The 13,802-nt window shown below is 47.5% G+C and overlaps 1 protein-coding gene across 3 annotated transcripts in view; it reads right to left on the minus strand.

Moving 5' to 3' along the window:
• The window catches only part of MYBL2 (MYB proto-oncogene like 2), an 82,507-nt gene that overhangs the window by 54,691 nt on the left and 14,014 nt on the right, over positions 1-13,802 (minus strand). Inside the window, exon 1 of one of the 3 annotated variants that reach the window (XM_077459095.1) lies at positions 13,157-13,292. The exons of 1 other annotated variant lie outside the window; for it this stretch is intronic. In XM_077459095.1, the coding sequence (XP_077315221.1) occupies positions 13,157-13,176 (20 nt within the window). In that variant the 5' untranslated portion in view covers positions 13,177-13,292. Of the gene's footprint in view, positions 1-13,156; positions 13,293-13,802 lie in introns of those variants that run through there. One more of the 3 variants, XM_077459093.1, reaches the window with a different exon arrangement.

Here is a 13,802-nt window from a genome sequence, read left to right on the forward strand (position 1 = left end):
AAAACGCGTTTGAAAAATTGCTGTGCAAATACCGTGTGAGATAAAAAGTTGCAATGACAGCCATTGTATTCTCTAGGGTCTTTGCTAAAAATTTATATATATATATATATATATATATATATATATATATATATATATATAATGTTTGGGGGTTCTATGTAATTTGCTAGCAAAAGAATTTGGAATTTTACATGTAGGAGAGAAATGTCAGAATTGGCCTGGGTCTGAAGTGGTTAAATACGTCCTTGACCCTTTCCAAATATGCAGCAGCTGAAAAAAGTATAGATGTGAAGGAACGTGTCCCATAGGAACGAACTGTAGTGCGTTTCTGCAAAAAGAAAAAAAATAAGAAAAAAAACATACCATAGATGTGAGCCAGGTCTAAGATTTAGTAACATAATTGGGTAAAAAAAAAAAAAAAAACACCACACAACACCTTAAAATTAGCCCTTTATAATACAAAAAAAAAAAACAATTGTTACTGTAAGGGGTATATTTTTTTTACTGTAGAACTGCGAGTAATATTTACAGTAGCGATTTGCTCTTTTTGTACTATAGGGCTCATTTTAGTTTTAACCCCATTATGTTTCTGGCCGATCAATTATGAAAATAGTAATCGATTCATTTCATAAACAATTAATCGATTCGTTGTTTCAGCCCTAAATTTAATTCTATTAAAGTTCTGGAGGCAACCCAAAATTTGGGATTTCCTTTTACTTTCACTAAAAATGGTAAACAGGACAAATATAGAGGGTGAATCTCCTCAATGGAGGGAACAGACAGCAATAAAAACCCAAAAGGTGTTCCAATTCCTCTCCACTCTATCCAAAAACGTAATTGCTTTTAGTTATACTTTAAATCTCGGGGCGATCCCGTGGAATCTGGGGCAGTTGGAAGGTATGAAGAGTATTGTGCAGCGTCCCATAGTATAACAATGCATTCCTTTTCAGTGCCAATGTGGCATTTTTTCCCCTGTGCAGCCGCTACATACCAATTGACATGAATAGGACTGAATACATCAAAATGTTAACTTTATTAAAGTGTCACAAAATGAGACGTAATTCCACTCTACACATGGCAGCAGACTGCGACACACCGAGGTCTGCTGTGCTGCCAAAAAAAATAAAAAAAATTAAAATGCAGAAATGCTGACTCAACAAATTGCTGCAAAAACGCATTACATGCTTTTCTGCAGCTTCACCATTGAAGTATATTGAAACACAAAAACGCTGTTTTGCGTTTAAAAAAAAAAAAGCCCTTGACCCTTTCCCAATATACAGCGGCTGAAAAAAGCATAGATGTGAATTAACGTGTCCCATAGGAAACCATGTAAATGAACTGTAGTGCGTTTCTGCAAAAAGCGCCAAAAAATAAATTTAAAAAAACGCATCGCAGCAAGCGTGCCAGATATGGAGTCAAGATATACAAGCTCTAAGACAGGGCCACAGGCTATACATAGTTTTATGGTTTACGAGGGAAGAAATAGTGATGTAGAGCCGCCAAACTGCCCTGACTACATAGGAAGCGCTGACAAGATTGTGTGGGACTTGGCGTTGCACTTATTCGGAGAGGCGTACCACTTGCATGTGTACATTACACAAGCGTGCCACTTTTTAATCACTTGTTTGATCAAATTGGCGCATGTGGCACTGTGCGATCTAATCGCCGGTGCTTTCCCCAGCAGCTTGTAGATTCCCGTCTTAGGTTGGGGAAGAGAGCCTGCTTGAGATGTAATAATTGCTCACTGTGAAGTGGAGGGATAAGAAGAATGTTTTCGTTCTTTCCTCCCTTCATGCAGACACGACTGTCCAAATTACTACGGCAACTGTTGCTGTGGAGAAACCCCTCTGTGTCCACGAATATAACCAAACTATAGGAGGGGTGGACCTCAACGACCAGTTGTTGGCGCCTTACCCAATTGTCCGTAAGGCCAGATTCTGGTATAAAAAAATTATTATAAAGTGTTTGTATACTTATTTCAATTGCTTTTAGCTCATGTGCTATACAGAGCTTCAGGACAAACTGGATCCTTCCTTAAAATTCCAGGAAGAGATTGTCAGAGCCCTTCTGTATCTAGAGAGTGCTCTGGCACAACTTCCCAGTGCAAATGCAGTAAGACAGCATTTTTCGCATGTCCTCTCTGGTACCCCTACCCAAAGACACCCCCAAAGAAGATGCGTCTAGAAAGCGTGGATTTACACATGACACCCACTTTTATTGTCCCTCCTATCCTGACCAACCTGCTCTTTGCATTGGTGACTGTTTCAAACACTATCACACACTAGTTGAGTATTAGCGTAGGGTACAGCACCACACAGTCCTAGGCACACATACACAGGGTATTGGGGTTTCAAAAGATGATGTTATGGCCATCACATTTTGAGAGACCCTAATCTGAAACGTTCAGTTTATAGTTTTTTTTTTTTTACCTTTTATAAAAACACACAAAAAAAAAAAAATTTTAAATAAAAAAAGCCAAAATAGTTGGTTGTATTTTTCTTCTCTCTCTAATGTTTACTATGTTTTATTGGATTTGCTTTGCAGGTATGGCAAGTTATACTGTAATGTTTGTTTTACTGTTAACCATCATTTGCCATCACAGCTGGTACGCCATTCAGTTGCAGAGCGGATTTATCTCGACAGCAACAGCATTTGCTCCCACGATACATAAAGCCGAGACTCCAGCACTGTAGGAGACAATTTCACCACCATTTAAAAAAAAATAAATAAAAAAAAGAATATATGCCGAAGAATGGGTGCAGCGGGGTGGAGGAGCGATTTGCTCCCATCTTTTGCGGGGGGGATGCCCCCATGCTTCGAGAGAGATATAGAATAGATATCCCGATTGCCCTTGAGGAGCGGGCCGTGACCGGAAAGGGGGCACCTGTCCCTTCAAAAAGCATAGGCTTGTACTACAATCTGTCTGATACACCTGGAAATGGTGGTCGACGAGACAGACATGCTTTTTTTGGACCAGTCACCGAAACAAGGAGTCTGACTTCCAAAAAGGGAGCTGTAGCAGACAAATACACCCTCAGAGCCCCGAACCACGTCCAGGGCATGAAGGGCCACCTCCTTAGGATGTGTCAGCTTAGGACAAAGATGGTAACAATATTTTCATTGATGTGGAATGCCAAAACCACCTTCGGTAGAAAGGTTGCGGACGCAACACCGCCTTATCCTTGTGGATAACCAGATAGGGAGACTTGCAAGACTTGCAAGACAAGGCCGCCATTTCCGAAACCCTAATGGCCAAATGGCCACTAGAAAGACCACTTTCTGGTTAAATCAACAGAGGGATCTCTCTGATAATTTCAAACAGCGTTTTTTGAAGCGCCGATAACAGCAGCAGATCCCACGGGGGCAACGATGGATGCACCAGAGGAGCTACATGTCGGACCCCTTGAATAAAAGTGCTCACTAGAGAGACGCCGGGGGAGGAGCGGATGGGGGGGGGGGGGTTGGTCGCTGAAAAGAAAGAGCCAAAGCTGATATTTGTCCATTAAGGGTGCTTAACGCCAATTTCTGGTCTACTCCTTGTTGTAGAAGCAGCAAGATCCTGGATATAGAAAAGGAGTGCGGACGTCATCCTTTCTCCTCACACATGGGAGATGTAGGCCTTCCAGGTACGATGATATATCTTCAGAGAAGATTTCCGTGCTCTCAGCATAGTTGGAATCACAGAGTCCGAAAGACCCTGGTACCTCAAACCTGGTTCTCAAAAACCAGTGATGGTAAAGCAGGATGGAGAATCGGACCTTGAGACAGAAGGTCCTCCCGTAACGGCAGTCACCATGGGGCATCCGCCACCAGACGCACTAGGTCTGCGTACCAAGGACGCTGGGGCCAATCTGGAGCAATCAGTATTACTGGGATCCCCTTGACCACCACTCTGCGGAATAGACGTGGTAACAGTTTCAGCAGAGGAAAGGCATAGATCAGCTGGTACTGATCCCACAGAGCCACCAGCACGTCGAACGCCTCTGCCAACGGATCTCGTCCTGGACACGAATCTCGGCACCTTCCGATTGAGACAGGAGGCCAGAAGATCCACGTCTGGTGAACACCTCCGGATGCAACGCCCATTCTCCTGGGTCCAGCATCTGGCGACTTGGGTAGTCCGCCTGCCAGTTCTCCACTCCCGGGATGTAAATGGCCAACAGGGCCGGTACATGTCGCTCTGCCCACTGAAGGATGCGAGCAATCTCTCATGTGGCGGTCAAGTTTCTTGCTCCTATTTAGCGATTGACGTGTGCCACTGCCATGGTGTTGTCCGACTGGGTCCTGGTCAGACGCCCTCAGAGTCTTAGCGACCACGTGGAGAGGCAAAGCCTGATTGCTCTTAACTCGAGCAGATCGATCGGCAACTTTGATTCCTCCACCAGAGGCCCTGGGTTGACTGAACTCCCATTACTCCACCGCAGCCAGTTAGGCTGGCGTCCATTGTGATCTCTGTCCATTTCAAAAGGTAGGAACAACTTCCTGGACTGAAGTGCCAGGGACCTCAGCCACCAGAGCAGGGAATCCCTGACTTACTGGCTCACCTGAATCTGCCGATCCAGGGAGAACGGAGATTTGTCCCATTTTGTCAAAATCTCCTTCTGCAGAACTCTGGTGTGAAACTGGGCATACAGTACTGCCTCGAAGGAGGCCACCATGAGTCCCAAAACTCGCACGCAGAAGCATAGCAATGACCACCTGCGGTTCATCAACAGTTTTAACGTGGCTCTGAGAGTCTGCAGCCTATCTGAAGGGAGAAACACTCTTGCTTCCATGGAGTCCAGCAGTAAGCTTAGGTACTCCAAATGCTGAGTCGGTACAATCACCGACTTTTTTTTAGGTTCAACAGCCACCCAAATTCCTGCAGGGTCTGCATGGTGATCGCCACATCCTCCTCTAACTCTGAGGCAGAATATGCTCTCAGGAGGAGATCATCTAAGTATCCCACGATCCCGAAGCAATGCCAAAAAAGGAGCCAATACCTTGGTAAAGACTCAGGGGGGCTGATGCCAGACCAAAAGGGAGAGCCACAAACTGGTAGTGGGATTCCCTGACTGCAAATCGCAGAAACCTCTGATGCTGAAGGCATATGGGTATGTGCAGGTACGCATCCTGGATGTCCAAGGACGCCAGGGAGTTCCCTTGATGGAGTGCAGCGACTGCTGAGTGAACTGATTCGATTCTGAACCTCTGTATGTTTACAAAGTAATTGAGGGCTTTCAGGTCCAAGATTATAGTCCCCAAAAAGGAAGGGTACGTCCAAACAGGTTTGAGTAGAACCCCTGGAAACGTTCCGATTCTGGAACGGGTACGATCAACCCACGACTCAGCAGGTCCCTTAACGCCCCCCAATAGGACCTCCTGGCGAGCTGGGAGTACGGATATGCTGGAGGGAAAGAATCTGTTTTGCGCCCAAGAGAGGAACTCCATCTTGTAGCCTGAGGAAATCAGATCGCAGACCCATCGGTTGGACAGCCGGGAGGCCCACTGGGCTGCAAACTCCCGAAGGCGACCCCCTACCCGTGTTACGGATGGGGGCAAACCTTCATGCAGTAGTACTTTTACTTGCAGGCTTGTGGTTCCATGGACACTTTGGTCCTTCAGATGTCATCCTGTCGGGCTGGGGACGCTTGGTCAAAGCAGCAGACGGACGAAAAAGCCGTTTGTGAGCGGAGAATGAGGGCCCTTGCCTACAGCGTCGCTCTTGGCCTTCCTAGCCTGTGGGAGTAGTGTACTCTTACCACCTGTGGCATTTTTAATAATGTCATCCAATGAGGCTTCAAAGAGCCGGTCGACAAGGAAGGGAAGATCCGTCAGGGCTTTTATGGATGCCTGGTCAGCAGACCAGCATTTTAGCCAAATCAGACACCTCAGCACCACTGCTGACACTGAAGCCCTGGATAACAGAGGAAGGGTATCCAGGGCTGCGTCACAAATGTACTTCAGGCCGTGCACTAGTTGGTCTGCTAGTTCCACACAGACAGGAGGAAGCCTGTTGCTCTCCCAATTCGCGGTGCAAAAGTTTTGCCCATTCGGTTAGTGTCTGAGACACAAGTGTGGATGCCAGTACTGGTCGCACAGTTGAACCCAGAACCATAAACAACGAACGTGGCACTGCCTTGGCCTTCCTGTCCTTGGGGTCCTAAAAGGCAGGAGTCCCCTCTACCAGGATCGTGGTTACTTTGTTTAACATGGATACTGGGGGGTCCACGACCGGAGGAGCTGAACACTTTTTGAGAAGGCTCTCCTCAAAAAAGGGATAACGCACCGCCATGTATTAGGGGGACCAAAAAGGTCCATTGCGGCAGTTTTTTTTTTACCACCTTTGCGCCCAAAGGAAAGGAACAAATTGAGGACCGCCGGCAAAACGTCCAGAGGCACTGCACTGTCTGCAGGTGAACCGGTTGCAATTTGCAGGATTTCGGGGGAAGAAACACCAGTTTCTGAAGCCATGCTGACCCTACCCTGTCTGCCACATGTTGGGGACTTAGGACAGTGATGGTCCCACCCCCTCCTAGCTGCTGCTGGCTGAGGGGCTCTTTCCCGCAGGACTCACCACCCCAACTGGTTCTGCGCTGTCCAGCTAGTAGTGCCTGTATCTTGTGTCAGCTCCCTGATGCATAGGAGACCACACTGTGCTGTGCAGAGCTGCTCTGAATGGTGCTGAAACTGACCAAAAACGTGTTCAGACTTCAAGAAAATGGCAACCAAGCGTCCAGTATAAAGTACATAATCACAGGGAAAATAGATGCCGAACAAAACAGGCATATAAATGGCAGTTAAACAGCACTACAGCGATCAACAGACACAACCTCCAGACACCTCAGGGAGAGATCTACACACATTCAGGGCACAGCCAGCGCAGTCCACCCCCGGAGAGCCCCTGTATATGGCACACACACCGCTCAGCAACCCATGCAGGATCCCCCACAGGGAAGGGGGAGGAAGATAGGGACAGGGAGAGAAGAGAGGGAGGTGAAGGACCCCCAAATCGACCTCCCAGGGAATGCCCAGCTGGTCAGCACCACCGAGGCAGGGAGAGCTGTACTTACCAGTCCTGAAGAGCTGGGAGACATTCCATCACAGACCCACTCTCCGATCAATATGGGGTGGCTGCTAGCCGTGCACACTGACTGATGCAGACATCAGAAGCCCGGTCATGTGTGCCGTCAAGCATTTACGCACACCGACCACCTCTGGAGCCGAGGCATGTCGTGGTCATCCCAGCACGGAGCTCTGGTCTGCACACGCTCGCTGGCCAGGCTAGGGAGACTACAAGGATAAGAGTATCCAGCCTGTCAACCAGCTGGCTGTTGATAGCAGATCACAGGATCTATAATCTTGCGCAAAAAGCAAAGCTTCTGCAAAAAAATGCACAGACCCTTCTTCACTAGGCAGAAAAAAAAAACTGAAGCTGCAAGGCATGCTGTGGGGTTGTTACCCAAGGGACCGCCCCTTGGGTGGAACTAGAAAGTTCTAGGTTTTTTATATTACATGTTAACATGTTATGCCTAGTTCTCTCCTGAAGGTGGCTTAACAACCCAATGGTCTAAGAGAGTAGCTGTGTCAGTCGGTGAACGTAAGGGAAATTATTTTTTCATGTAAACAAAAAGTATCAGAAAGGGCGTTGTCTTCAAGTGGTTAGAAGAGTGGGTGATGTGTGATGTAAGCTTCTAAATGTTGTGCATAAAATCCCAGGACAGTTCAACCCCCCCCCCCCCAAAAAAAATAAGCCCATTTAGGAAAGTAGACACCCCAAGCTATTTGCTGGGAGGCATGTTGAGTCCATGGAATATATTATATTTTGCCATAACTTGCAGGAAAATTAAACTTTTTTTTTTTTTTTTTTGCACAAAGTTGTCACTAAATGATATATTGCTCAAACATGCCATAGGCATATGTGGAATGACACCCCAAAATACATTCTGTTGCCTAGAACGGGGATACCACGTGTGAGACTTTTTGGGGGGGCGTGGATGCGCAGGACCCCAAAAACCAAGCACCATATTCAGGCTAAGGGTGTAAATTTTTGATTTCACTCCTCACTGCCTATCACAGTTTCGGAGGCCATGGAATGCCGAGATGGCAACCCAACCGCCCCCCCCCCCATGACCCCATTTTGCAGATCTCACTTTGTGTCACAAAGTTGTTTTTTTTTTATTCAATTTTCAAAAAAAAAAAAAAAAAAAAAAGCACACATTCTTTTCTTTCTTCATTTTCGAAAACAAATGAGAACTGCAAAATACTCACCATGCTTCTCAGCGAATAGCTTGGGGTGTCTACTTTCCTGAAGGCGATGCTTGGTTTTTGGGGTCCTGTACATGGCTAGGCTCCAAAAAAAGCCCATGCATGTGGTATCCCCGTACTCAGGAGAAGCAGCAAAATGCATTTCGGGGTGCAATTCCACATATAACCATGGCATGTGTTAGCAATATAACATTTAGTGACAACTTTTTTGTAAAATTATATATATATATATATATATATATATATATAGTCATTATTCAATCATTGGGACAAAAAATATATATATATATATATATTCAAGGGGCTCAACATACCTTTTAGCAATTTCCTTGGGGTGTCTACTTTCCAAGATGGGGTTATTGGGGGGGGGTGCTGCCCTGGCATTTTAACACCTCAAGAAATGAGATAGGCAGTCAAACTAAAAGCTGCGCAAAATTCAGAAAATGTACCATAGTTTGCAGATGCTATTATTTTTGCGCAAACCAATAAATATACGTTTTTTTTTTTTTTTTAACCACTTGCTTACTGGGCACTTAAACCCCCCTCAGTCCCAGACCAATTTTCAGCTTTCAGCGCTGATGCACTTTGAATGACAATTGCGCGGGCATACAACACTGTACCCAAATGAAATTTTTATCATTTTTTTCCCACAAATAGAGCTTTCTTTTGGTGGTATTTAGTTACAGCTCGGAGTTTTATTTTTTGCTAAACAAACAAAAAAAGATGCAAAAAAAAAAAAAAAAAAAAAAAATCATGTTTTAATAGTTTGTTATAAAATTTTGCAAACGGGTCATTTTTCTCCTTCATTGAAGTGCGCTGATTAGGCGGCACTGATGGGCTGCATTGGTGGGCACTGATGGGCTGCATTGGTGGGCACTGATGGGCTGCATTGGTGGGCACTGATAGGCTGCACTGGTGGGCACTGATAGGCTGCACTGGTGGGCACTGATAGGCTGCACTGGTGGGCACTGATAGGCTGCACTGGTGGGCACTGATAGGCACAGATAAGGCGGCACCGATGGGCACAGATAAGGCGGCACTGATGGGCAAAGATGGGCACAGATAAGATGGCACGGATGGGTGGCACGGATGGGCACTGATAGGTACCACAGATAGATGGGACTGATGGGCACTGATAGGTGGCACTGATAGGTGGCTCTGATAGGTGGCACTGCTGGGCACTGATGGGCGGCACTGCTGGGCACTGATGGGCGGCACTGCTGGGCACTGATGGGCGGCACTGGGGTGCAGCACCTTTGAGGCAGATTTTGGGTGGCACTGTGGGTGGCACTGTGGGCACTGGTGGGTGGCACTGTGGGCACTGCGGGCACTGCTGGGTGGCACTGTGGGCACTGCGGGCACTGCTGGGTGGCACTGACAGGGGGCACTTACTTTATTTCAGGATGGCACTGCGGGTGGCAGGTGGGCACTGGCAGGGGGCAGGTGTCCGCTGGATATGCTGGCCGTGATCGGGACTGATGTCCCGAACACGGCCGCCGGCGATCGGCTTTTTTTTTTTCTCCTCGCGCTGTCAGCGCGAGGAGGAATACTAGCCGATTACCGGCTCCGTTTTATCACATGATCAGCTGTCATTGGCTGACAGCTGATCACGTGATAAGGGGTCGGGATCGACCCCTTACACGGATCGGTGATCAGGCGAGTCTCACGGACTCGCCGATCACAGAGCGCGCCGCGCGCGCCCCTCAGGGGGCGCGCAGGCCGCTCGTATCCGGGATGACGTCAATAGACGTAGTCCCGGAAATGTGGGTCCGCGCTATTGCCGTCATTTTGCAATAGCGCGGTACCCAAGTGGTTAAATCAAAGACATGTGGCTGAATACATTTTGGCCTAAATGTATGACTAAAATGGAGTTCATTGGACTCCACATATAGGTCAGCCCTTACTATATATTTTTTCTCCAATACAACACTTCCTTCCATCATCACTTTACATGTAGGTAACGTATTTATCGGCCTATAACACGCTCTTTTTTTCCCCTTAAAATCAGGGAGAAGGCTGCATGACAAATCTGCATATGACACAGACAAGGCCACAATGATAGACAAGCTGCATATGACACTGACAAGGCTACATTGATGGGCATTTAAATGTAAGTTTTTTTTCCTTAAACTTCCCTCCTAAACTTGAGGTGTGTGCGCGTTATAAGCCGATAAATACGGTATATTGGGTTTATCATTTACATATCATTTTCAATCTCATCACCATATCAAACTACACATATATTCATTTTTTTTCCTAGATCCCCTTTTGACGAGTCACACGCCATCACTGCTATATGGAGATTATCCTCACACCCAGGCACTTTCCCCCACCATCGGATGCTGCAAGTATATATCACGCCGCCTCAGCTCCCGCGGTGAGGTTTGTGCCTCTGGTTCACTCTGTGCCGGTTACCATGTGTCACACTCACTGCCAGGACCAGTAAATGTGTTTGGCCAACCTTTTTTTAAGTACTATACATTTCTTTCTATTCCCCTCTACACAGAGTGTGGTTTACTATAATTGTAAATTTTACAGGAAATGGTCACATCTGCTCCTGATGAGTGGAGAAACATGCATGAAACGCGTTGAGCTATAATTGATGCTACAGTTATACCAATTACGCTTTGATGAGGTTACCAACATTAATTTTTTTTATACTCGTATACCATGCGATACAGATACCGGGCATGTCGCCCTTGGCGCTTGCAGACCATATTACTGCTTTACATATAATTCTCTGATCATTCTGTGAACAAGGCTCATCACCATAACTAGTCTGCTGCTGACTGTACTCACTGTGAAGGCTTGAAAATACATACACTTGATGGTATGGAGTTGCCGGCTGCTTTTATTCGATGACCGTTTGTCTATTGGTGTGTGAGGACGTCTCAGCTTGGACACCCTGACTGCAAACTTCCAAAGTACGACTTTGTTTCCCACTGCTCTGAGCCAATCAACTCCCTGATCATTTATTACGATCATGTGTTCATTCATCATGCCTACACCCTGTGCGCGCGCATGCGTGTGTACATATTTGCTTCGAATAAAATATTTGTATCTTCACCTCGGCATTTTAACTGCTTCATTTAAAGTCTCAAATATCCCTTTGAATGTGCCTAAGTAATTCTCTATCAAAAAAATAAACTGAATTTAACTTGTAAAACACCAAGTGTAAGAAATAGGCTGGGTCCTAAAGTGGTTAAAAATGTGGATTTAAATCAAGTCGATTTAAATCAAGTGGGGTCACAGTAGAGCTGCAGTTTTAATTGTGATGGCGATTTTTTCCCCCCTTACAATCTTAAAGCATTTTCCCGATTCTATGCAGAGTTCTCTGCTCAAGCCGACAGCTGTCAAAAAAAAAAAAAGCAGTCTGCCAAGTTTCACAACATTCCTCAGCCACTGAGCAGGACTGGGATTTGTAGCTTGCAGTCCAACCAAAAAATGATGGTTCTGTCACCAGGAGAACCTGTCACCACTAAGGGACCACAGCGAGTAACTGAAGCAAAGTACCGGAATCATATTCTCACCGAACGGGCTCGGTGGAGAATCTGGAAACTTCCTGCGGTGATCAAGTCAGGGAGCCAACCAGCGGAGGAGACGCTTGCAGAGCAGCCTTGTGTGTCAAGCCAGGGCCCGAGCCGGTCAGCGGGGGTGAAGCTTGAGAAACATCTGGAGTGCCAAGCTAGGGACCCAGCAGGGAAGCGGGGGTGACACTTCAGGGGTTACCACCGCAAACCTTGGAAAAGCTCAAGGGATTCACAGTCAGTGAATCAGAGGCCAGCGAGAGACCAGGAGCTCAGTGCTGAAGAGCTACAAGGAGTACGTGTAGAGGAGCTGAAAGAACTAGTACAGGACTGTTACCATAGGAGACAGCAATCCTGCAAGTGCAGAAGTAGCACCTTGCTGGGGCCTTTCCCTATATGGCTGTCCTATTGAAGTATCGCAGTCTGCCAATTGAGTTTGCAACTATCTAAGGGTGTCCTGGCCATAACCCTCTTTCCCCCAAAAATACAAAAAGGACTGTTTAAAAAAAAAACTCTTTTACATCCAACAAGTGTCTGGCGCCCAATGACTTTCACCACCTTTGCACCCACTATGCATCACAACCCACCACATATTGAAGAATGTCAGCTATCTTGGGCCTTGGAGGTCCTCATGATGTGGGGTCACAGGGATCTGGTTAGGGGGGTAGGATACAGATGTGGGGGGGTCACAGGGATCTGGTTGGGGGGACAGGATACAGATGTGGGGGTCACGGGGATCTGGCTGGGGGGGACAGGATACAGATGCAGGGATCTGGTTGGGGGGGACAGGATACAGATGTGGGGGTCACGGGGATCTGGTTGGGGGGACAGGATACAGATGTGGGGGTCACAGGGATCTGGCTGGGGGGGACAGGATACAGATGCAGGGATCTGGTTGGGGGGACAGAATACAGATGTGGGGGTCACAGGGATCTGGTTGGGGGGGACAGGATACAGATGTGGGGTCAGTGATTGGGGAGGACACAGTGGGGTCACAGTGATCTGGTTTGGGGGGGTGTCTTACTAGATGTCAGGCCCAGTAATAAAAAGGGGGTGGGGGAAGGATACAGGTCACAGCTGTTGGGGGGGGGGGGGGTGACGACAGTGTTGGGGTGTCAGCATAGTGGGGGGTAATAATAATGAGGGGGTGGGTCGCCTCAGGCGGGTGTGGTGATCAGAGGCCCGTACAGTGCACACGGGCTGTACTGGGGTGAGATCCGGGTGTCCAGTCTCAGCCCAGTGTCCTTGACGGGCAACATTCGGGCCACTCGGAGCTCCCTGAGCAGTACCAGCCCCTCTCCCTCAGAATAAGTGACCCCCCCCACATCACCCGAAGCGCCGTAAATGACCTCTCGGGCATGAGACTGAGATCGCCATCTTACCTGTGTACTCTCCGAGACATCTCTAACGCTTAACGGCGTTATTGTTATTTCCTATCTCCCGCCCGCTGCGCGCGCAGCCTCAACCCTCCCTTTCCGGGGTAGGGGGCACGCCATGACGTCATGGGTACGACAACCTCCGCCACCAAGCTGGCGGGAGCGGTGGGGGAGGGCTTGAGCCGAGCACACGTGCTAACAGCCAATCAGTGACCGGGGCGGGGAATGAGGCTTGCCTTTCAATGGGGGCGTAATGTTCTCGGCTCGAGCGCGTCCCGCCTCTGCCTGGTAGGGGGCGCCTGAGAATCGCTCTCACTGAGGAAATGTTGCGGACAATTGTGGTGACTGTTCATGGCGCCTCTTGTATGTTGTCCCCTGTACGCATGCGCCGCTGAATTCAGCGGCTCATAGTTAGGGGAATATCTCCTAAACCATACAGGTTTAGGGGATATTTTGTTACCTACAGGTTAGCCTTATTATAGTCTTACCTGTAGGTAAAAGTTATAAAATTGACTATGCAACCGCTTTAAATTATCATCAGAACCTGTGGAATTCGTAGTTTGGGGTTTAAAGGGAAGAAGCGGCAACCCTAGGTGTACATTTGTATGAACTGAACCAAAAGGGCATAAGGTAAGGCTATGCAATTTGCGGA

Source organism: Lithobates pipiens, unplaced genomic scaffold (assembly GCF_037356315.1).
Source record: "Lithobates pipiens isolate NorthernLeopardFrog02 unplaced genomic scaffold, aLitPip1_a1.2 Scaffold_28, whole genome shotgun sequence".
NCBI lineage: Eukaryota > Metazoa > Chordata > Amphibia > Anura > Ranidae > Lithobates > Lithobates pipiens.